At 37.2% G+C, this 23308-nt stretch overlaps 1 protein-coding gene across 1 annotated transcript in view; it reads right to left on the reverse strand.

Moving 5' to 3' along the window:
- The window catches only part of LOC150101332 (inactive tyrosine-protein kinase 7-like), a 340607-nt gene extending 321757 nt beyond the window's left edge, over window positions 1-18850 (reverse strand). Inside the window, exon 1 of the mRNA XM_090400047.1 lies at window positions 18801-18850. Within this exon, the coding sequence (XP_090256173.1) occupies window positions 18801-18807 (7 nt within the window). The 5' untranslated portion in view covers window positions 18808-18850. The remainder of the gene's footprint in view (window positions 1-18800) is intronic.
- Between the last annotated feature and the right edge of the window lie 4458 nt (window positions 18851-23308).

Here is a 23308-nt window from a genome sequence, read left to right on the forward strand (position 1 = left end):
GTTTCCAAAACAGACTAATAAATGAATTAGAAGCCGAAAGTAATTCTCTTTTGCAACACAAAATACCAAACAACAATACCAAACAACTTCTTTTGTTCTGAATGATTAATAATTTTAATGAAGAAACATTATAGAAACAGCCATATGCTAAATCTTCTGTGATGTGTGCTATTTTTCTAAGGTAACAATGGAATTCGCCAACGAATTCCAACGTCAAAGTTTGGATGTTTGGAATTTTTCTGGGGACCATCTGGGTGTGTGTGACGTCACGTCGTTTGTTTTATTCGCGTATGGAATTATGGGTGATGGTTAGAGATAAGGAACTGTGTCGTGATTGGTGGGACACTCTGAACAAGATCAAGATCAAGATAAGATAAGGAATCGTGACGTGGATGTGTTGTTGTTATGAGATGAAGATAAGTGACGTAATTTGTTAGTTGTAAATAAGTTACAACTAACAAATTAGATTGTATTTATTGATATGAATGGAAAAGGAAGATATATTAGTGGATATGGATTCGTGTTGTGATTGGTGGGACACTCTGAACAAAACAGGGATAGGGTGAATGGGGGAAGCGATGTCAGTGTCGTGGATGTGTGTGTTATGAGATGTGAATAAGTAAATGGTTTGCGTATGGCATTATGCGTGATGGATAGTGATAAGATAGAGTTGGGAATGTTTGGAATTTCGCTGGGGGGGGCCCCCTTTCTGTCAGGGATATTACATGGTGTGTTTGGGGAACATATGTCTCTGTGATATCACGTGGTGTTTTGGTTTGCCTATAGAATTATGGGCGATGTTTTTGAGATAAGATATCTTGGAATTTTCCCAGGTCACACATCCGTCATTGTCGTCAACTTTTGTCTTCGGATGTCTATAGATGATAGTACTAATTTTCCAGTACAGTTTGGGGTATTTCTTTCCTGTTAAAAGACTATGGAAATTCATAGAGCAGAGTACAGTCTAGATGGCGGCAGCGTTTAGGGTTTTCTGAATAATTTAATTATATGGCGGTGTCCCTCAAACACACACTTTGTTTTCATAGCTCATCTATATTTTATTCTATATTCATATTCTAATGCATATTTTATTCATAACTCATCCAAATATTTGGATTTGTCTAAAATTTAAGATCTTAAAGTTCAGTAAATAAATAAATAAATTGTGTATGAATTCAGTGTATTTCAAAAAATGATCTTACTTAAATTGCAACGAGAACGACAACATTTTGTTCATTTATGTTTGCACATTTATTTCACAGATATTATTTACAAAGTTATCATTCTGAACAGTGGCGCACCCAGGGAGGGGGCCAAGAAGCCCTGGCTCCCCCCAAAAAGAAAAAGGAAAAAAACACTAGAAAATTTTCCAAAAATCTTTTCCTAATTAAAATTCATTTTTTTTAAATTTATGTTGTGTCTTCTGTTTCTATGCTACTTATGAATTAGCGTCCACATAAGGTGGGAATACCCTATAGCTCTCGGGAATCCCGGCCGCTGTGAATGCAAGGCGAACGAAGTAGAACTTGCGGACAAAGCGCTACTTCGTTTACCCGAGCTGGGCCAGAGGAGATCACGGGTATCATGTATTGGCAATCACTGCAGTGCTCAGTTAGGTCGTATGCAATGTAGTGTGCATTCTCAAATCGCTACTCAACTCGGCCCCCCCCCTCCCCCATATTAAATCTTGAGTGCTTGGCCCCCTCCAAGATTAAATCCTGGGTGCGCTACTGATTCTGAATGTTACATACAGAAATAGGAATTTTCCCACATCACCAAGCTATTTGACTTTTGTTCCCTTAGATTTTCTGTCTTTTAAAATTCAGTTAACTACATATTATAACCAGAATAACTGAGTAAAATAAATAAATAAACTGTGTGAATTATTTTCCCACACTGTTAATTTTAATTAGACTTGTTTGTAGATAACTGAGTGACTCTTATCCGGGTCATATGTTTTCAATCCTCGTTCAGAGCATGGAACATTAGTTAAATATTTGTAAATAAATAATCACTTTCTTTCGTAGACGTATCGCGGTATCTTCAAAGGTAAAATTTTCCCAGGGTTGTGCATTACTCATGATTTCTGATGTGACTAAATGTTTTCGAGGTGATACATGAAATATTTACATTAGTATTGGGTACCAAAGGTTTGCAATTTGACCTCATGTGATCGATGAGGACTAAGTTATTCGATGTCATGTGTTGTCGTTATTGGTTTTCCATTGGTTCTGATTTTTTATAAATAGACTAATGGGCTCGATGCTTCCCGTTGTCTTTCAAGTATTTGGAATATGCATTCAGAAGTTCGTAGTTCCAAAATGAGTTTTTCTGGAGAAAATGCAAGTTAATTTTTTATGTCATTTTTATGGCAATGTCATTAGAAAATATTAACATTAATTGAATTTTTTTAGTGACTACATTAGCGAATTTTGTCTATACGGTTATAAGGTGGTTTTTGCAATGGAAAATTAAAAATCAGATTGAAAATCATGTTCATGATGTTCAATCCGTTTTGTGTTAAGCGAAATCCCATAAGTCATTATATATATATATATATATATATATATATATATATATATATATATATATCAAAAAAAAAAATCAGCTAACGCCTTTTTATTCCCGTATACGGGGAGTAGGCGACGCCATTTAGCCCTATCTAACTTTTGGAGACTGAGTGGGCAGTTCAATCTCCACTGGTACCAATCAGAGATAGATGGCCCAAGGCTATCACTAATTAAGCGGTACTCAGTGAAGAGAGACGGCTCAAATGTGCCGCCATCTCGTGGTCCCTAACCCTAACACAATATATTTAATGTCTGAAATAATGTGGGTTCTACGGTCGATTTTCTTGAGTTTACAGGACGAAAAACCCGAGTTTCCGGGAGGAAAAACCTGCTTGCCCGTGCCAGAGATCGACTAACTCGGGAACCGGTCGAAATCCCATAAGTCATTATATATATATATATATATATATATATATATATATATATATATATATATATATATATATAATGCCATGCGGTCTCTAATTCAAATATGACTGTTGCTATTCTTCTAACTCTTTTATGTTAAATTGAAAAGTCCATTTTTTTTACCGTATTAGTTTTTGTAAGTTTTTAGTTATTTCTTACTCACCTGAAGAAGTCGGAACTCCAATGAAACTAGTTGTGATTCATTAAAGTTTTTTTATTATACTCCTCGGGTTCTAGTCAGTATAATTATTAATTCTAAATGTATACATCCTGAGTCAACTCTAGTAACAACACACACACACACACACACACACACACACACACACACACACACACACACACACACACACACACACAGACACACACACACACACACACACACACACACACACACACACACACACACACACACACACACACACACACATATATATATATATTGTTATTGATTGGGAAAAGATATTGAGGTTGGTTATTTAGTAAAAATGTGTTAGTGAAAGCATATCGTAGTGTCGAAATTGCAAAAACACATTATGATGAGTAACATTTATCTGAAATCTAGAAAGTTTTTTTTTATTATTTATTTATTTATTTATTTTTAATGTCTGTTTTTGAGGGCTCATGTTTAGTAAAATGTACAGGGTGTTCGGGATAAATTTGACAGTTTCGTAAGGAAAAAGAAAATCTTCTTTGTATCTATTAAATTTAATGAATTGACAAAAAAACATTACAGGCAGAGTTAATTACAATACTATCAACAAGATTTACTCAAAATAACCACCATTAGCATCGATCACAGCTTCAATTCTGCTTCGGAACCTCGAACAAGCTGATGCTACAGTCTCCCTGGGAAGGGCCGCAAAAACTGTTTTAATTTTATCCATTAACTGGGCTTTTGTATTACTGGAAGTGCGATTGGTGTCTTTTTCAACTGCGCCCCATACAAAATAATCCATGGGGTTAAGGTCTGGGGAGTTTGGAGGCCAAACATTTGGACTGGTGAAGTCGTAGAAATTTTCAGACAACCATTTTTGACTTTTCCCAGAGGTGTGGCAAGGGGCCGAATCCTGCTGCCATACATACGGCCTACCATTGGCTACCCTTGTTATCCAGGGCTTGACTACAGTTAGCAACTCCACGAACAAAGCCCGAATTCCAATGCCAGGGTTCTTCAACACCTGTTCCTGCAGATTTGCGAGGAATTCTGCTGTACGAACGCAATCAGATCGTCTGCTAGGGATCTTTCTTCTTGCTACATCCTCGTAGTCACCATTGCAAGTCTCTAGTTCATGCCTGATTGTTTTTACTGTATTCAGGGAGCATTGGGCAGCAGTCGTAATATCCTTATTTTGATGGCGGGCACGAATCATCATGATACAAGTTATTCTCTTCCATGATTCAGGTGGGTTCCAGCTATCCATCCTTTCTGACATCTTGTATATGAATGAAGAAGGGTCCAAACTTTTAAATGAAGAGAAGTGTGTGTTAATACATGTAACTTACGGAAAAATATAATTAATTATAAATATGTCAAATTTATCCCGAACACCCTGTATTAGTGAAACCATCACATAGTGTCGAAATTTCAAAAACACTTCATGATGAGTAACATTTATCTCTGAAATCTAGAAAGTATTTTTTTTTAATGTCTAAGTTTTTAATATATAAGTTTATAAGGTGGTTTTGCAATGGAAATTAAAAAACATACTCATGAAAATACTTCAAACTGTTTTGGTGTTAAGTGAAATGTCCATAAGTCATTTGTTATATTTTTTTATTTATTTTTTGTTTTGCTTGTTAGGGTTTTTGAGAAACATTTTGAGGGCTGATGTTTAGTAAAATTGTGTTAGTGAAAGCATCGCGCAATTGCAAAATCATTTTATGATGATTAACATTTATTTATTTATTTATAAAAGAGATTTCTGAATCTAGAAAGTAATTTTTTTTTTATTATAGCAATCATCAGTCATTCGGTTTGTTAGTGGCAGCATTGTGCATAATCATGCACCAGCTATTGTTGAAGTTGATTGACAGATTCATCTGTAGGTGAAAATGAACAACAACACACAGGTCATGGCGTTAATACACGTGTTTTTCTCTTCCTGGCGTGGCTGGAAGTAGTCATGATCCCCCACAATATTTGCATTCTGAATGTGAAACTAAAACCTCTTCTACCACTACTAACCCCTCACTCTACAGGGATTTTTATACTGTTTTACTGTTTCGATGGGCCAGTCACGGTTCTCTATCAAATATCAAACTCGTCAATTGGAGTACTAAATTAGATTTTGTAACCTTGAACTCCTCCCACCGCAGCCGTTTTTTGAAATGTTTCGATATGCTTAATGAGATCATTCAGCGTTTATCGAGTTTAAGAACTTTTTCTCACATTCAGTTGGGCGCGTTAGTGCATCCTGTTTGGAAAGCAATATTAACCTACCATTCATGTTGCTTTCTGAATTAACTATCCAAAGGACAGTTGATGCATTTTAGCTGTTGTCCAATCGAAACGTGAGTTTCTTTTGGCAAATGATCTTTCTATAGATGTAATAATGGTGGTGGCAGAACCAATGTAAAAAGAAGAACGCTCCTTAGCCTGGATGACTTTCTGAAAAAAAAAAAAAAAACTGTTGTGGAAATTTCTAACAAAGACAATCTTTGCATGGCCCGAGCACTTGTTCTGGGTGTTTCATCACACGTTGATGATGCCAAAACATACAGACAAGTGCGATTAGATTGCAAAAATTTACAAACAAAGAGGGCTTTAACTCTCCACAAAATTGCAGGGGTTCCGCTCATTTCTTGTGGTATTCAAGAGGCGGGTTTTTTCAAAAGCATTTGACTCTGGAATACCAAACAGTAATTTTTTCGGCAGATGCTAATTTTTCTGTGGTGTTTTGGGGACCAAATGCAAATAAACAGATGTCATTTGTATAGCAATTCTCATTATGATTTTGTGCATAGTGTACCAACTCTGTTTGGGGGTATCTATTATTGCCCCAGTTGTTTTTGAACATTCAAAAATGCAATCGAATTGCAAATGCTTAAATGTATGCATCTGCTGTCGCACAAACGCCAGTCATAGTGTGCAAGACCTTCTTTTGTGTGTCATGCAATAGATTTTTCTATGGCAACGAATGTCTAAATAATTTGAACATACAAAATAATTTGTCCAAAAATCCATCATTGCGGACAGTGTTTGGCTACATTCTCTACAGATAAAAGCCACGTTTGTCCGCCTGAAAATTACTGCTGCCAATGCACATCAGAGCACCCGAAACAGATGTGTTTTGTGCAAAAATTGGAGGTTTAAAATAAGCAGGTTACTATGATTTATTTTGATATAGAAACTATTGCTAAAAATCATCATCATGTATAGCTGATTTCGGTAGTCACGATCGCGAGTTCTGGGGTGAAACCTGTGTGGGTCAATTCCTAGATGAGTTGTTTTCTGTCAAGAATATCATGAAAAGGGGGAAAGATGGTAGGATCCTTCAGACTGTCAAACCAAAATACGAAAATGTTCGTGTGATTGCACACAATTTTCGTGGTTTTGACGGGTATTTTATTTTGGAATATCTTTTTTCAAAAAATTTCCAACCCCATGTAGTGTTTGATGGATCAAAGATACTTGCTATCTATTATGACCCTTTAAACATCATATTTCTTGATAGTTTAACAAAGAAGATCACCAGAGATGTTCGCTCTCCCAGAAGTTCGTAAGGGTTTCTTTCCTCATAAGTTTCACACATCCGATTCTCTGGATTATCGTGAAGTCATCCCCGGAAAATCATATTTCCAGCTGGAATTTATGAACAAAGAAACTCATACAGAGTTCGAGACTTGGTACAAAAATCGGCTAGACGGCGAATACTGTTTGAAAACGGAACAGGATGACGTGTGCGTTTTGCGTGACAGCTGCAATACTTATCACACTCTCCTGATACAGCTCACCCAGATCGATCCGTTTCTCCATGACATTACAATTGCAGGAGTATGCTTGAGAGTATTTCTCCAGAACTTTTTAAAACCTAACACTTTGGCCATACTTCCTGCTTGGGGTTATAGGGAGGCAAATGTGCAAAGTCGGAAGGCTTTGGCTTGGCTCAAATGGCAAGAACAACATAACCATACATGCACGTTCTGTTGGGGGGAAGTCCACACCGGACCTTATTTTGTCAATGGGAAATGCAGAAGCATTTTATATAAATATGCGAAGTGCATAGTATCAACAGACACATGCACTTTTCCCTATGGGTATTTTAAAGGATAATTCCTTACAATCACATATCCCATAAGCAAAAGATGCCATCTATGGGACAGAAAACTAAACAACATTCTACCTGGTAGGTAAAAATCCATGATTGTTTCCCAACACGATAATTTGCAGTGTCACCCTTCTCTTCTGCAGTTTTCACATCACTGTTATAGTTACTATTATTCCACAATAGCTCCCCCCCCCTTAGAATTTAAAAAGAAAAATGTCGTCTTGGCATGATTACATGGTGACTGTGTTAAAAAAAATCTTGATGGGGAGATTTTTTTATATTAAAAACAAGTATCTATTGTTTTTACATGATCTCTGATTATATAAAAATAATCACAGTCTAATTATGTTATCATTTTCGATATGTTCATGCATCCATTTACATGCATTATTTCCGGAGCTACTCAGTCAGGAAAAACAACATTCGGTCTCTCATAGAACATTGTAATCAACTAATCAAACCACCACCGGAGCGAATCGTTTACTGTTACAGTAAAAATCAGGATACATTTAACAAATATACCAACACATAGAATTCGTGAATGGTTTGAAGTTACCTGAATTTGATTCTAATGTGAGAAATTTACTCATAATTGATGATTTGGTTCACCGGACTAAGGACAGCATGGAAATAGCTGATGTTTTCGTAAAAGGTTCACATCACTGTAACCTCAGTGTTGTTCTACAAAATTTATTCTGGACATTTTCTTGGACAATTTCTCTCAATAGTCATTATGTTATTGCTTTTAAAAATCCCTTTACAGTTTTCTCATTTAGCTTCCCAAGTATTTCCTGGACAAACAAACGTATTAGTTCAGATTTATAAAGGTGCAACACGGGAAACCCACTCATATTTAGTTTTAGACAGGAAACACCTGATATTTTACGCTTAAGGGTCAACATTCATGGATTTTGTCAGGAGAAGAACCCAATACAGTTTATCCCTGAATGGCTGATAGACTCAAACGCTATGAATATCTCATCAAATACTTATCTCATTCCTCTCCCAAACAAGCAAATTATGCTTTAAAACACTGCACTTCCAGCCAAATCACCACACTTTGTGAAATCTTCAAAAATGTTTTTTCTGGAAATATTCCACTAAGACATAACCAGAAGTCACGCCTACAAAGGAAAAAAAAATTAAAAGTGCATTAAGTTACAAATCGCTTCCCTTCATTACTAGAAGAAAACTAGTTTTACACCACGGGGAGGGTGGAGCACTGTTCCCATTATTAGGCAGTATCATTGCTCCTTTATTGAGTTCACTTATTAGAAAATGAATCATATGTTTAAAAATTTTACGCTCCTCCAATCACTAGAGGAGCGTGAACTGTACACGCTAGATGATGAGATGAGTGCCATTTTAAAAATGAGAAATCAAAATCCAGATGAAATCGTAAAAGCATATTTAGTTGTTTTGCAGAGGTATTTAGCATTGAAAAACCAATTCGCTCACACAGAAGGAGAGCAACAGGAACATACACTGTCACATCCAGAACCTACACTGAACAAACCGAATACCCAGAACCATCAACATCAACTAGTCCCAGTGAGCAAAATGCTTCTAGTCCACTCCCAACCCGCAGGAGAGCTCGAAGAACCAGCACCAAGTTCGTATTTTTATCTCCCCGAAAGCTGAGTGGGAATAAGAAACTGTTGTGGAAAAAATGGTAAGTGAAAAAAACAATTTTTTTTTTAAAATTATTTTTTCTTTTCAGTAAATGATCTGTAACAGAATAAGTTACTACAATATCATTTAACCACAAATCCTTAGAATAATATTTTGCATAGAAATACCACGACATCTCAATATTAAAAAATATACACAGTGCAAACCACACACGACAGAATCATTAGCTTGTACAGGTACACTATTATAATGCCATATATTAATGTTGATATTCAGAAAGTTAACAATATCAATTTCGGGTGGACGACCGAAGCTATCGAAAAAATCACCGTGTTTGTCTTTAATATAGATAGCTTGCCAATGTTGTCCTGGCAACCAAGTCGGATCTGTGTTCACGACGAACATCGATGTTGTTGTCTTATCGGATGCTGTGGCAATTCATCACAAGCACAAACTCCTAACCCACTTTTCTTGTGGTGGGTTCTAACTCTAGTATACTTACTAATTGTTCAGTGTTCATAGTCCAGTAACACAGAATGATCCTTTGTTACGGATAACGTATACTCAAATTCTGCATAAAGAACCACTGTGATGTTTTCAGGAAAAGGTTGAGCAAATTTAACTTCGAGTCGCACACTTCCTCTTCTTAACAGACTGACATGGGAGGCAACTGCATTTTGATCTGGCGATAAATCAAATCCATAGAGAACGTTTCCCTTTACGTATTCCTCATAAGAAATGTCATTACCACAGTCTCTGTTCCATTTGCCTAGTAATGTGAACAGTAACATATAACATCTGCTGTAATGCCTTTCTTTGAAGTTCGGAGTCAAACGTTGCAAGGGATACTGAATACTGTCAGCTGTCACCACAAGAAAATTCAGATTGAAATGATGAAAATTAAATGGATTTCTGTTGAAAGTGCCATTAAATCCATCACTAGCGACCAGTCCAATAATTAATCTAGATGGTATTTCACCTAGATACAGATTGTCTCGTGTGGCATCTGACATACCCCTGGGAATCGAAAAATAAGACACTTGCACACGATTGATGGGATATACCATGTATATCCCATCAATCTTTGGGTTTATTTTGACTTTGCGGACAAAAAGTGTAGCCTCTTCAATTTGCACTTTAGCCTTAGCATCAGCATTTGCAGTTAGTAAACAAAATTCGGGAGAACTGCGAACCATACGAACACGAACAGAAACGTTGTTGATTAAGTACCGGTCTTGATGCATGATGTCAGTGTGTATTCGCCCAAGCATCTCGACACATTTCGATTGGTTAATTCGAGCTTGTCGTCTATGCATCCCGCATTCACTTTTGGTAAACATATCACTAACATTAGCCACATCATCTTTAACAAATAGTTCATTTGTCAGTTGACTGTTTTTAGCATCTCTGTCATAATTTAGTAGGTTTTCAATATAAGTCTTATAAGGATACGTGTCTGATGCCACATTCACTAGTTTATCTTAGAGAAAAAATTCAATTTGACTGAACAGGGAATAGAAAAAATTATTCGCAACACCAACTGAAGAATCTTCAATAGGTTTACTATCATTGTCAGTGATGCGCACATACGTATGATTTTCCAAAATCCAAATATTCTTCAGGTGTACCTGGTACACAAAATTCCACAGGACCTCCACTGTCAGTACTGGATATTGGTTGGTAGGTAACATAAGAACTTCTTTCCACACGCATGTTGACACGAGGGTGGGAAAAAAGATCTAACTCTGACATCATATCCTCAGCAAAAGATGTCATCTCGCTTGCGCTTTTTAGTATTAGTTTTTTTTCTTCTTCTTACTTCCTTGACCTCGCTGAAGTAATCGGCTCTGAGCTTTTTCAGCAATGGTTTTCCGAGCTTCCGATGCTCTCTTTATAAAGGCTGGACGTACAGGTACTCCTTCCGATACATCTCCTATCATATGCTGACCGGCTTTGAAGTGGACTTAGAAAGGAGAAGGCAGTTCTGAAAATGCTACCTAATCCGTACCCAGGCTGTATTGGGGACCCTGTAAACACTTGAGCCCCACCTGCCTGCAATGTGTAATATCTGAGATAATCAGTCATCCTTCACTTGTCGGAAGTGTAATTTATTTTGTTTACATACACCACATGCATTAGTGGTATCTGTAAATTCCTATTTCTGCATATTACATTGTAAATAATATCTATGAAATAAAATGTGCAAACTTAAATGAACAAAATGTTGTCGTTGATGTGTTATGCAATTTAAGTAAGATCACTTTTTGAAATCACAGTGAATTCATACACAATTTTTTTATTTATTGAACTTTAAGATCTTAAATTTTAGACAAATCAAAATATTTGGATGAGTTATGAATAAAATATGAATTAGAATATAGAATAAAATATAGATGAGCTATGAAAAAAAAAGTGTGTGCTTGAGGGATACCAGCATAATTAAATTATTCAGAAAAACCCTAAATGCTGCCGCCATCTAGACTGTACACTACTCTATGAATTTCCATAGTCTTTTAACAGGAAAGAAATACCCCAAACTGTATTGGAAAATTAATGCTGTCATCTATAGACAGCCAAAGACAAAACTTGATGACAATGACGGATGTGTGTCACCCTGGAAAAATTCCAAGACATCTCATCTCAAAAACATTGCCCACAATTCCATAGGCAAACCAAAACACCACGTGATATCACAGAGAATATGTTCCCCAAACACACCACGTGATGTCCCCGACAGGAAGGGGCCCCCAGCGAAATTCCAAACATTCCCAACTCTATCTTATCACTATCCATCACGCATAATGCCATACGCAAACCATTTACTTATTCACATCTCATAACACACACACATCCACGACACTGACATCGCTTCCCCCATTCACCCTACCCCAGTTTTGTTCAGAGTGTCCCACCAATCACAACACGAATCCATACCCACTAATATATCTTCCTTTTCCATCCATATCAATAACGTAACTTATTTACAACTAACAAATTACGTCACTTATCTTCATCTCATAACAACAACACATCCCCGTCACGATTCCTTCTCTTATCTTGATCTTGATCTTGTTCAGAATGTCCCACCAATCACGACACGAATCCTTATCTCTAACCATCACCTATAATTCCATACGCGAACAAAACAAACACCGTGACGTCACACACACCCAGATGGTCCCAATAAAAATTCCAAACTCATCATGTCAAGCACACAATGACGTCATCAGCTCAACAACCAATCACGTCACGATTCCTTATCTTATCTTGATCTTCTGCAGAGTGACCGGACTACTACTAACGCATTCCACACATTTACATCCCTCCAAGCAAAAAATCTAGTCCTAACACCCTTGTTAACCACACTCTTACACAATCTCAAGGGATGGCCCCTCGTTCTCTACCTTCCTGCACTGGTCTTAAAAAACTTCATCAGTATCAATCCTATAAAATCCCTTTAATAATATATATGCCTCTATCATATCTCCTTTCCTACGTCTATCAGCTAGTTTTTGGAGCCCACAGATCTTCAATCTATCCTCGTAGGGAAAACATCCCACAGACCTGCAACAATCTTTGTAACTCGCCTCTGAATCCTCTCCACTATTTCTTCATCACCAAGAAATCCAGGTGACCAGATCAGTGCACAATAGTCCAAATGCAGTCTTATTGATGCCTTATAAAGTTGAATAACTTCCTTATCCCTGCTTGTTCGTGTGTATTCTTCAACAACCATGTGATTTGGCAACCTTTGCAATATGCCCTTTAAACTTAAATTCTCTGTCTACAATAACTCCCAAGTCCTTTGCCTCATCAACTTCTTGCAGTTCAGTTCCATCAATATAGTAAACATCATGTGATTTCACCCTCCCAAAGTGCATCACCTTACACTTAGCCACGTTAAACTGACAGCTATTTACCTTAGTTCATACCATCAGCCTATTTAAGCAAGATATCTACATCATCTGAATTGACTATCGCTCTGCCTAATTTTGCATCATCAGCAAACAAGTGCATATTTCCTTTCAAAGTATTCCCAATATCATTGATGTACAAATTAAACAATAGAGGACCAAGCACTGATCCCTGAGGTACAGCACTAGTCACCTGCCTTCTCCTGGACTCAGCTCCTCCATAAACCATTCTTTGATATCTATCCACCAGCCACCCTCTAATCCAAATCACCAGCTTCGGATCCATATCCATTTGCTCTAATTCATGCAACAGAGTTCCGTGTGCAATCCTGTCAAATGCCTTTGCAAAGTCCAGCAGCATCACTGAGTATTGCAGTTATAGGGACGAATGATCTAGATAGCGAAAGATTTTCTGTGAGACAGGATTTGAAGGATTTCATGATAGCAAAGAATACAAAGAGCGAGAGTGGAAAGATCATGAGTGTGCAACCAAGATTTGATAGTGATGAATTAAGCAGAAGAGCAATTATAGTAAATTGAATGATATCAAGATTGTGTAAATGCTTTTGCAAAGAAATGAAACTGAGTATTCATTTCATTAATGTCTGGAATGAGTTGATAAAAGGAAGGAGTTAAAACTAAGAACTTTTATTGTTAAAAGACCATAAAATTTAATGATTACAAATACAAAGAGCCAGCAAGTTTCACTAGCCACTGTCTAGCATTTTCAAGGCAGTACTGGTGTGCAACAAATGCATCAAGTTAATTGATGAGAGTCAATCTCATCAATTCTCTCAGCTCAACAGAACTACAATATGCGAAAAACTACACAACACGTGGTCATGTCCCGGATTCTGACTGAAGCATTCGAACGCATGCACGCCATCAAACACGAATTATCAAATGTAACGGCCTAGCAGTTAGTAAAGTGTATGTTTTCATGCAACTTGATGCATTTGCTTTCACACCAGTACAGCCTTGAAAATGCTAGACAGTGGCTAGTGAAACTTGCTGGCTCTTTTATTTGTAATCATTAAAAGCAAGGAGTATTCTAAGAGTGATGGTTTGCACTTAAATGGATTGGGTGCTTGGCATTTAGAACATTTATTGATAAAGGATAGAGTAAATGGTCAAAAACAGGGAAATGGGATTTGCTAGGGAGGCAGGTGATAAGTCAGCTGTATATAGTACCAAGGTCATTAATCGCTGTGAATTTGGGAATAATTGTTCGCAGAAAATTAACATTGGGCTAACTCACACACAGGGAGATTATGGGAGGAAGGGAGTATTGCAGTTTATGTATACTAATGCTCGAAGTATTCGGAATAAGTACGAAGAACTTTTGTCATCACTTAGTACAACTTGGCCAAAAATTATAGGAATTAGTGAGACTTGATTAACTAAGAATGATATAGTTATAGGGATTGAATGTAAAGGGTACAGTATTTTCAGGCAGGACAGACATGACAGAATGGGAGAGGGGGTTTACTAATGATAGACAAAGCGCTAAAGCCAAAAAAGGTAGAAGTATCTCAAGATGACAGGTATGTAGAGAGCAGTTCATTCGAGGCTGTTTGGGGTGTGAGAAAGAGATCAACAGGGCGAAATATGCAATCGGTTGTTGTTATAATCCAAGGGATTTAAAGGAGAATGTAGATAGTATGTATTGGCAAATTAGCACGATGAGTGAAGGTCGAGTAATCATTATGGGGGATTTTAACTTTGGGGACATAGATCGGGAGAAGGAATGGTCACAAGGAACAAAGGAAATGGAGTTTATACCAGTGGCGGCCCGTACATAAGCACTGTGACACTGCAGCGCCCCCAAGGAAAAAATGAAAAAATTAAATTTTGTTTGTGTTAATAAATAACAATGCTTACAACATTATATAAATGCAGTACATGTTAAAGGTTACAGCTTATGTTTTGACATTGATTGAATAGTTAATAATTGGAATTGTTCGATTAACGCTTTAGATTACGAAACAAATGCACTGCGATCTAACGCCGATATTCGTTTGTGCTTGTCATTGCACGGTATGTCATTCAGACACTGCCCAAACGGCAGTGTTTGTGGGGGCAGTGTATTTTTAGTATCCTTACGCACGTTATTTCTGTGAGATATGAAACGTTTATTATTGGCGTGTGTTCGTGGTGAACTATTTTTTTTGTGAATCTTATTTTATTTTGTTAAAATAACATATAATTATTTATTTGTTATAGATACAAGGCTGAATTATGATGAGTGCCACTGTTGAAAATATGAAAAGAATTATATTTTTTCAATTATCGTTACACGAAACAAATGCACTGCGATCTAACGCCTATATTCGTTTGCACTTGTCATTGCTATTGATACGAAACTTTTATTATTGGTGTTTGTTCGTGGTGAGGATGAAATATTTTTAATAAAGCAATTTTTTAACATGTAAATTTATTTATTAATAAATTCGTTACTGATTAGATTTTTTTTTTTTTTTTTTTTTTTTTTTTTTTTTTTTGTATATGCAGCACCCCCGACTTAAAATTTTCACCGGCCGCCACTGGCTTATACAGTTGTTAAGAGATAATTACCTGAGACAGCATATGATGGAAGGGACAAGAGATTCGAGAGTGTTAGATCTGGTCATAACATCGGAGAACATATCAATGAGTAATTTAGTTCCACTGTCTGCACTTGGGGAAAGCGATCATGTGGGCTTGACCTGGGAGATTGTAAGATGTGCTGAATATTCAGTTAAGAAGGGGTACATGTGGAATTACGAGGTTGGTGATTATCACAAGCTGAGAAGTCAGTTTTCAGCAGTCTATGGATGAGAATTTGAAGGGGAGTGATGTTGATGGTGCGATTATGAGAGGACGCTACTGATGAATCCAAAAGAAACCCTAAGGAGTTCTTTCACTATGTGGCAAGTAAAAGGAAGAATAACCGTGGAAAAAAGTGTTGATGGTAGGGAAATTACAGAAACAAATCAAATAGTTGAGTTGCTTAGTGATCATTTTGCAAAAGTGTACCATCTTGGTTGTGATAGTGCAGTGTCGAATGTGTCATTGACTGATGACAGTCTAGAGATAGACGAAATAGAGGCGCTTAATATATTATATGTCATATAATATAGTATATGTCTATAATAGAATATAGACATATAATATATTATATGTCTTTTAATAAGTGTTTCAACTTTTTTATTTTGTTTGGTTGGGTTTATTTCTTTTTTAATACTTCTGAATTAAGTTTCTTAAAAGTATCACTCAATCACTTTACTAAGCATTTAATGAAGAATAATAAAAGCGCTGTCGCCTTCATCGCAACCCAAGCATTAATAAAATGATTGTTAGTTGGTTGAGTTCGATAATAATGAGGGCAACTAAAGTAGGTGTGCCACGTCTGTAAACTGCGCGTGTCATCAGATGAGTTGTCAGAGAGCACGATCAAATTTGAAGGGGGGAGGAAAGGAGTTTCAGGGAGAGGAACCGTTTAACCTCCTTATAGGATCAACACTCTCGCATTTAGGTGGAAGAGCTTATAAATGTTTCTTGTGCTCTAGATGGTATTCAAACTTAGCTTCTTTTTTTTTATCATAAGGGCGCGTGTCAGTCTTTCAACAAAGAGCCCTTTCCTCTGTTAAACTGTTCGTGAAGTGATTTGCACTCCACTTTTTATGTGTCCTTGCTCAAGAAATGTTGTTTGCCTATACTAAATAGTATCTTCAGCGGGTTAAAGGTCAGATAATCCTAAGCCCCGCACTAGACTCCATACATGGAACTTTTCAAGGCATTCCAGGCCCCCAATAAGCAGGGCGATGACGATCTCACATCGTACAATGAAATCCATCTCCCGCCCAATGATAAACAAAGCATTCGCAAATGCCCACAGTGGGATTCAAAGGAAGAAGTTTGTTAGTTGAGATGCGAAGATCAGTCGGCCGACCTGGCCAAGTTACAAATTAAAAATAGGAAGAAATGTTTCAGGAGGAATAAAATAAACTAAAAATCCAAGGAAGTGAGCTATTAACGGAGAGTGTATTTTACGTGTATTTCTATGCAGCACGGAAACGTTATAAATAAAATGATAATGTTATGAACATCGCCATATTTTTCGGCTGTAAGCAGAACAGCATTTCGTTATTTTGCCGTAATGAGTTCTTTCAGCGTTTCCCACAATTGCGTAACTGCTAATATGGCGCAGTTTTAATTTAGTTGCGATTTAGTTAATTTGACCAAATGCAGTTTGTCTCCCCTACAATCAAAATGCAGAAGTGAAGTGGGCAACGTAACAGTTTGCTTACAGATTGAGTTTCGGGGCAAAATGATTGGACTATAACAATTATTGCAATCTTTAAAACAGAAGATAAAAGGGACCAAAGACAAACATTTCCCGAACAGCTGCATTTAGCCAGCTGGGAATATGATTATGGAAGAATAGTGCGATTTCAACATAATAAAAATGATTAATGGCACGAATCTTCGTTTATACCGTTCAAATATGCAAAACAAACAAAAATGTAAAGAATAAAGCTGATAATGAATGTGGTATAAATAAGTACTTTACATTCTATTTTGTTATTAAAAAAAATCATGTAACAGTTAAGTAAAAGACATTCAACAAATCATCAAAGCTTTGTATAATGATGCCCACGAAGTGGTTGTTTAGCAATAAACACGTTAATGGTCGTTGATAAATACCACTTGGGCATCTAAAAAATTCTTTCTTGGAAAAGATTTTTTAGTCGTAACTTATAAAATCGGTAGGTAAGAGGTCTCTACCTTTCATCATTATTTCCATCATCTTTCATCATACTTTCATCATTATTTCCAGCAATGATTTGTAACATAAATATAATTTATTTTTCGGACTTTGTTAAAAATCTTAGTTACCGAGGGAAAGTAAAAAAAAAAAAAAACTTTCTTGCAGCAAAGGGCACTAACAAGCAAAATAATAATAAAATATTTTTATTTTTTCCTTGTGATGGTAGCATCATACAACTTACCACTCGGCCACGCAGGAACCGTTTGTTGAACACACAATAAGTAAAACTCATTGCAACGACAAGTTAACTTACACATTAATCGATGTCACTAACTTGACTGAGGAATGTAAATACCTTTTTTGATGACTGTTACCGAAAGTTTGTTGTCCAAACAAAAAAGAACAACAACAAAAAATATATGTTCACGTATTTGCATATATAGTTGGAAGGAATTACGCACGTTACCTGTATTTTATTGTAAATATTAAACACGAAAAACACTTTGGAAGGATCTAATCTTGAACTGTTCGCATTAGTTGTTTTTGACAGATAAGAGATATGTAAGTATACTTAGATTAAATTTACACGATTGCTTCTCAAGGATATATGGATTTCTTTCGTGAAGAGCTATTTCGGCTTAAGGGCTGTAATCACTTATTTTTATTTCTTTATTTCATTTTCGCTCAGCTTTCTGCTCAACTCTGAGTAATGACCTGCTCTTGCGGCAATCGCTCCAAAAACGATAATTCAGCCAACACAAGGAAAACAAATTCTTTTTTTCCCCCTGTTTTATTTTTCTCTCTCCCCCCCGTTCCCCCCAAGACAGATACGCGTTTTTTCGTCAAAATTGTATTATTGTGTGCAGGAAAGACTGTACACAGTCGCTTAGCAATAAGTCTTCGAAAAGAGAAGAGCGAAGATGCTTTATATTTACCTCTGTGTTCTGACGAGACTGAACACAATAACAGTAAAATCCTCAAGTTCCAACTGCTGTTTATCAATTACTTCCCATGCAGACAAAACTAATTTCAGAAATAAACCAAGACGGTTTAATTCTTCAAAATAACCTTATCAGTGAGATCCGAGAGATATATTTGGCATTCAAAATTAATAATAAATAAAGAAATAAATTATGGAATATAAGTTATCTCAATTCTGAAGAAACTGAAAATATTGTTCGCATCAAATCCATTCTAAATTCGCCCGAATGGATCTTATGAAATTAGGAGATGCATATCGAAATATCAGTATACTCACTGCGCATGTCTATATTCGTTTCTTCTGATTTTCCAAAGAATGAGACATTTCTCGTCTGAAAAGAACAAAGTTCTGCATTGTCTTCTTAGATAAACTAATATCATATAGCAGAGTGTAAATCAAAAATCCAAACGAAGAAATACATAAATAATTACTTACATTTAATAATCACTTAACATGTAAATTACTCTTTCGTTATCTGCTAAATCAACTGATATGTAGGCAACAATGTTTTAAAAGGATACGCGAAGACTTAAGGAATTTTTTTTATAATTATTTATTTTGCCATTTTAGACACTGGAAAGAGCCCTGTTTTCGTGACAGGCGGATAAAAAAAAAAGAAAAAAAACATGCTTTTTATAAGGCTTTGTATGCCGTAAACTTTTACTGATTGAGTTTGTTTGGTGATATGAATGATGCAGGATGCCATAAAATAATATGGCGAGGTGCGATGCATTGGAAAATAAAACAAACTGTATAAACGTGATAGGTCGTATTGCGGGTTAAGTTTCGTTTCCCAGGACAGTCCAGATATTTATTGATCGTAGTGTGTGTAAGCCTTCGGAGCGTGAGTTATTCGGGAGGAGCCACGTGTCGTGCAATTGAGATGTTTGCTTTATCTGTTTTCTGCATAGATCGCGGGATTCCAGCGTGGATGAATCAATAAGCGTTCCCAACGGTTCAACAGAAATACCGATAATATCGGTGTCACCGCCACGTAAAAGTCATGGACGTCACACAGAAAACCACGACTATTATTTGCAGAGGAAACTGTCACGATTTGCAAGAGACTGTTGGCGTGCATCGTGATGCGTTTGGTCGCTGAGCTGTCTGAACTTGAATTGATGTTTGATGTGCGTTTGCATCATTCGGAGATGATTTATGCAAGCCTTTCGACAGCATGACAAAGTGCTGTCTTCAAATACTCAACTGCAAATACAGATGATGGAAGTCTAAACTGCTACAGACAAGCTCATCTTCAATTCGGCTATTTTCACGAAGACTTCGGATGTTTCCTTTGCCAATGAAGAAATCGCCTAATGTTTAAGCATGTGCCCTTTCGTATAGCATCTGAAAATAGAATTCGCTTTATTTTTTTCTTTCGTTTCGATAATATGAACTAACAAAAACAACAAAGATCTTTTCAGCCAATTCAAGTTATGAGTATGTTTTGGATTTTTCAATTACTAAAGGAGAAAAATAAATTTAAAACCAAATTATATTTTCAATACCCACCCAACTCAAGAGCATTTTCGATCGAAAGCAAGCAGAGGCTCTGTGACTATCGCTTTATTATGTCCACCATAAACAACAAAAGAGACAAACTCTGATTTTTCGGATAGAACACAAGTCAACAGCGACAAATACAATATAAATATTAATGAAACTGTCCAACAAGGATTGATTAAAGAAACAAACAAAAGAAACAAGTGTAATTAACTCACAAAGACCCATCACTCTGAGATATGTTGGAACTTTACATGTTAGAACTCCAATTCTCCAATAGCAACCTACCAACATGGATATGATTGGCTAGAAATGCTGACCATATGCTGAATGCATTTCGAAAATAGGTGTTTGACCGATGGATTTTTTTCAGTGCGGTTTCAAAGTAAGATGCTTACTTTAATATGATTTAATAAAAAAAGAGTTGGAACCATTATTATTATTATTATTATTATTATTAAGAGAGACCTCCAGGGAGTCAGAGACTCATCGAGGGAAATACGACCTAATCTTGTGATTAGGTATAAAAATAAAATAAAATTATTCACCTTTTTTTTTTTTTTTTTTAATCCACTCAATTTTAATTTCCTTTTGCACACCGAATTATCTAAAGATACACGTTTGGAAGAAATTACTGGATGAGACGAAATGGACAATGAAAGAGTCTGAAGAGAAGAGGGAAACATTCAACTGAAAGTGGAAGATTTAAAAAAGCGAACGTGCGAAGAATATTACAAAACACACTCAGTTCTTAAGGGTCCTCAAATATTTTTATTAAATCCAAACCATTCATTGTTAAGGAGAAAAAAATTTAAAAAAAATGTCTTAATATTATGAAACCTTTAAACTTGTAAGATCATAAGTTGGATGAACGTTAGTGTTCCAAAAAAAAAAAAAAAAAAAAAACACCTTTTTGGAGTATTTTACGACATGAATTGATACATTTAAGGAAAATCAATCGTGTAACATCCTATGCAATGTCTGAATCCTTGACCAGAAAAGAGAAGAGAATGACCTCCCTTGAGAAGCCCTTTATAACAAACGGTAGCAAACCCTAAAATTTCAACATCATTTAGCTGCATGAATTTCTTCATCCTTCCTCCATATGTGTGAAGTGAACGACGGAAACAAAGCTCTATGCTAACCAAAATCACTGCAAAAATGTATTTTCGCGATTACTAATTAGGAAAAGGCTTCTAAGACTTGTATTTAATACATTTCATAGCAGTTGAAGGTCAAGGGAAGACCAATGAGACTACATGATAAATAAATTTAATAATACATACATACATACATACATCCTCAAGGCCCACTTTTCCTAATTGGGTTGTGGGGGCAACAGCTGCAAGAGAAACTTCCAATGGTCACGATCCTCTGCCGCCAAGCTCGGTGGTCTGGTGGGATTCCCAAATGTGTCCACCCAAGGTTTTGGATATAATCTATCCAGCGAGTCCTTGGCCTTCCACGTGGCCTCCCACCCTCTGGCTTTGCAAAGAGGGCCTGCTGAGGGAGCCTCTCTTGTGGCATTCTGACCAGGTGCTCGTACCAGCGTAACTGTGATCTCTCAACACGGAGAAGCAACGGTTGAGTATTGAGGGTTTCCCGAATTGCAGAGCTTCTGACTCTGTCGAGTCTTGTCAGCCCCGCAACCCCTCGAAGGAACCTCATTTCAGCCGCTTGGATTCGTGTCCGTATTCTTTCGGTCATTATCCAACTCTCGTGACCATAGGTGAGGATGGGGACATAGACTGTATTGAAGACAGCCAGCTTTGTCTTCTGGCTTAACTCCCGCTTCAATACTACCGAACGACCAAGCTCCAGCAATATTGAGCTCGCTAAGCCAATTCGAGTATCTAGCTCTACGTCCCATTTTCCATCATTCGTGAATATAGACCCAAGGTATTTAAACTTCTCCACCTACCTCATTGGGACTCCATTTACATGTAGAGTGCACTGGGATGGTTGTCTTGAGACCATAAATGTTTCAGTTTTGGCCACACTGATCTTCATTCCGGCGTCTGCACAAACAGCTACAAACCTATTCAGGGTCTGTTGGAGGTCATCTGTGGAAGAGCTAAGCAGAACTAGGTCATCTGCAAAAAGCAGACGTCCAATGCTACATCTTCCAATTCTGACACAATCACTGCCTCGGCTGTGCCTATCAATCCACTCCATAAATATTATGAAAAGGAGGGGGTGACAGAACACACCCTTGGCGGAGGCCAACGGAGACTGTGAAAGGTTCAGACTTTGTGCTGTTTACCCTGACACAAAACTCTGGGCATTCATACAGGGACTTGATGGCAGCTAATAGTTGGCCATCCACTCCATACTCCTGTACTACTTGCCAAAGCTTATCCCGAGGAACCCGGTCATATGCCTTCTCCAAATCGACAAAACATGTGTAGACATTCTTGGCATATTCCCAAGATTTCTCAAAGACTTGCCTTAAAGTGAAGATTTGGTCAGTTGTGCTTCTACCAGGACGAAAGCCACATAGTTCTTCCTGGAACTTTGACTCAACTATGCTCCTGCACCGTCTTTCCAAGCACCTAGCATACACTTTCCCAGGCAGGCTGAGCAGAGAGATGCCGCGATAGTTACTGCAATCCTTCTGGTCTCCCTTCTTGAAGACTGGTATTATTATGCCTGTCTGCCATTGCTTTGGTGCTCGCCCAGATATCCAAGCAGCCTGACACACTCGAGTCAGCCAGAGAACACCGTCTCGATTTAAGGCTTTTAGCATTTCGGGCTGAATTTCATCATCGCCAGCAGCCTTGTTCCGATTTTAGCAATTTTATTGTTAAATGGACCTCTTCTGCTGTGTGACTAGTCATTGCCCCGATCTGCACCTCTTGGATGTCCACAACTGCTGAGCCACCCGGGTTAAGAAGGCTCTCAAAGTATTCCCTCCATCTGTGGAGGATATATATCCTTTTCGGTTGTTAAAAGTGCACCATCAGAGGCCTTAATTGCCCCCTTGCTGTGCACGATTTCCTCCCTCGAAGGCGGCGGATGGTCTGCCAGAATACTTTGTTTGCATTTGCATAGGATGAGTCTAATCTTTCTCCAAAGGATTCCCAAGCCTTCTGCTTTGCTGTCTTTACTGCCTCAGCAGCAGCTTTTCGATAGAATAATTTAATAATAATTAAATAAAAATTTAATAACTAAATTAAAGGGATACACATTTTTTGATCTGGTTGGCCGAGTGGCTAGCGCTTCCATTGTCCGAACTCAACATATTTTGGGTTCGAGTCTTGATATTTGTGAAAGGAGGGTGG

The sequence above is a fragment of the Typopeltis vanoorti genome, chromosome 11, assembly GCF_054136105.1.
Source record: "Typopeltis vanoorti isolate ZY-2024b chromosome 11, IOZ_Tvanoo_1.0, whole genome shotgun sequence".
Classification (NCBI taxonomy): Eukaryota; Metazoa; Arthropoda; class Arachnida; order Uropygi; family Thelyphonidae; genus Typopeltis; species Typopeltis vanoorti.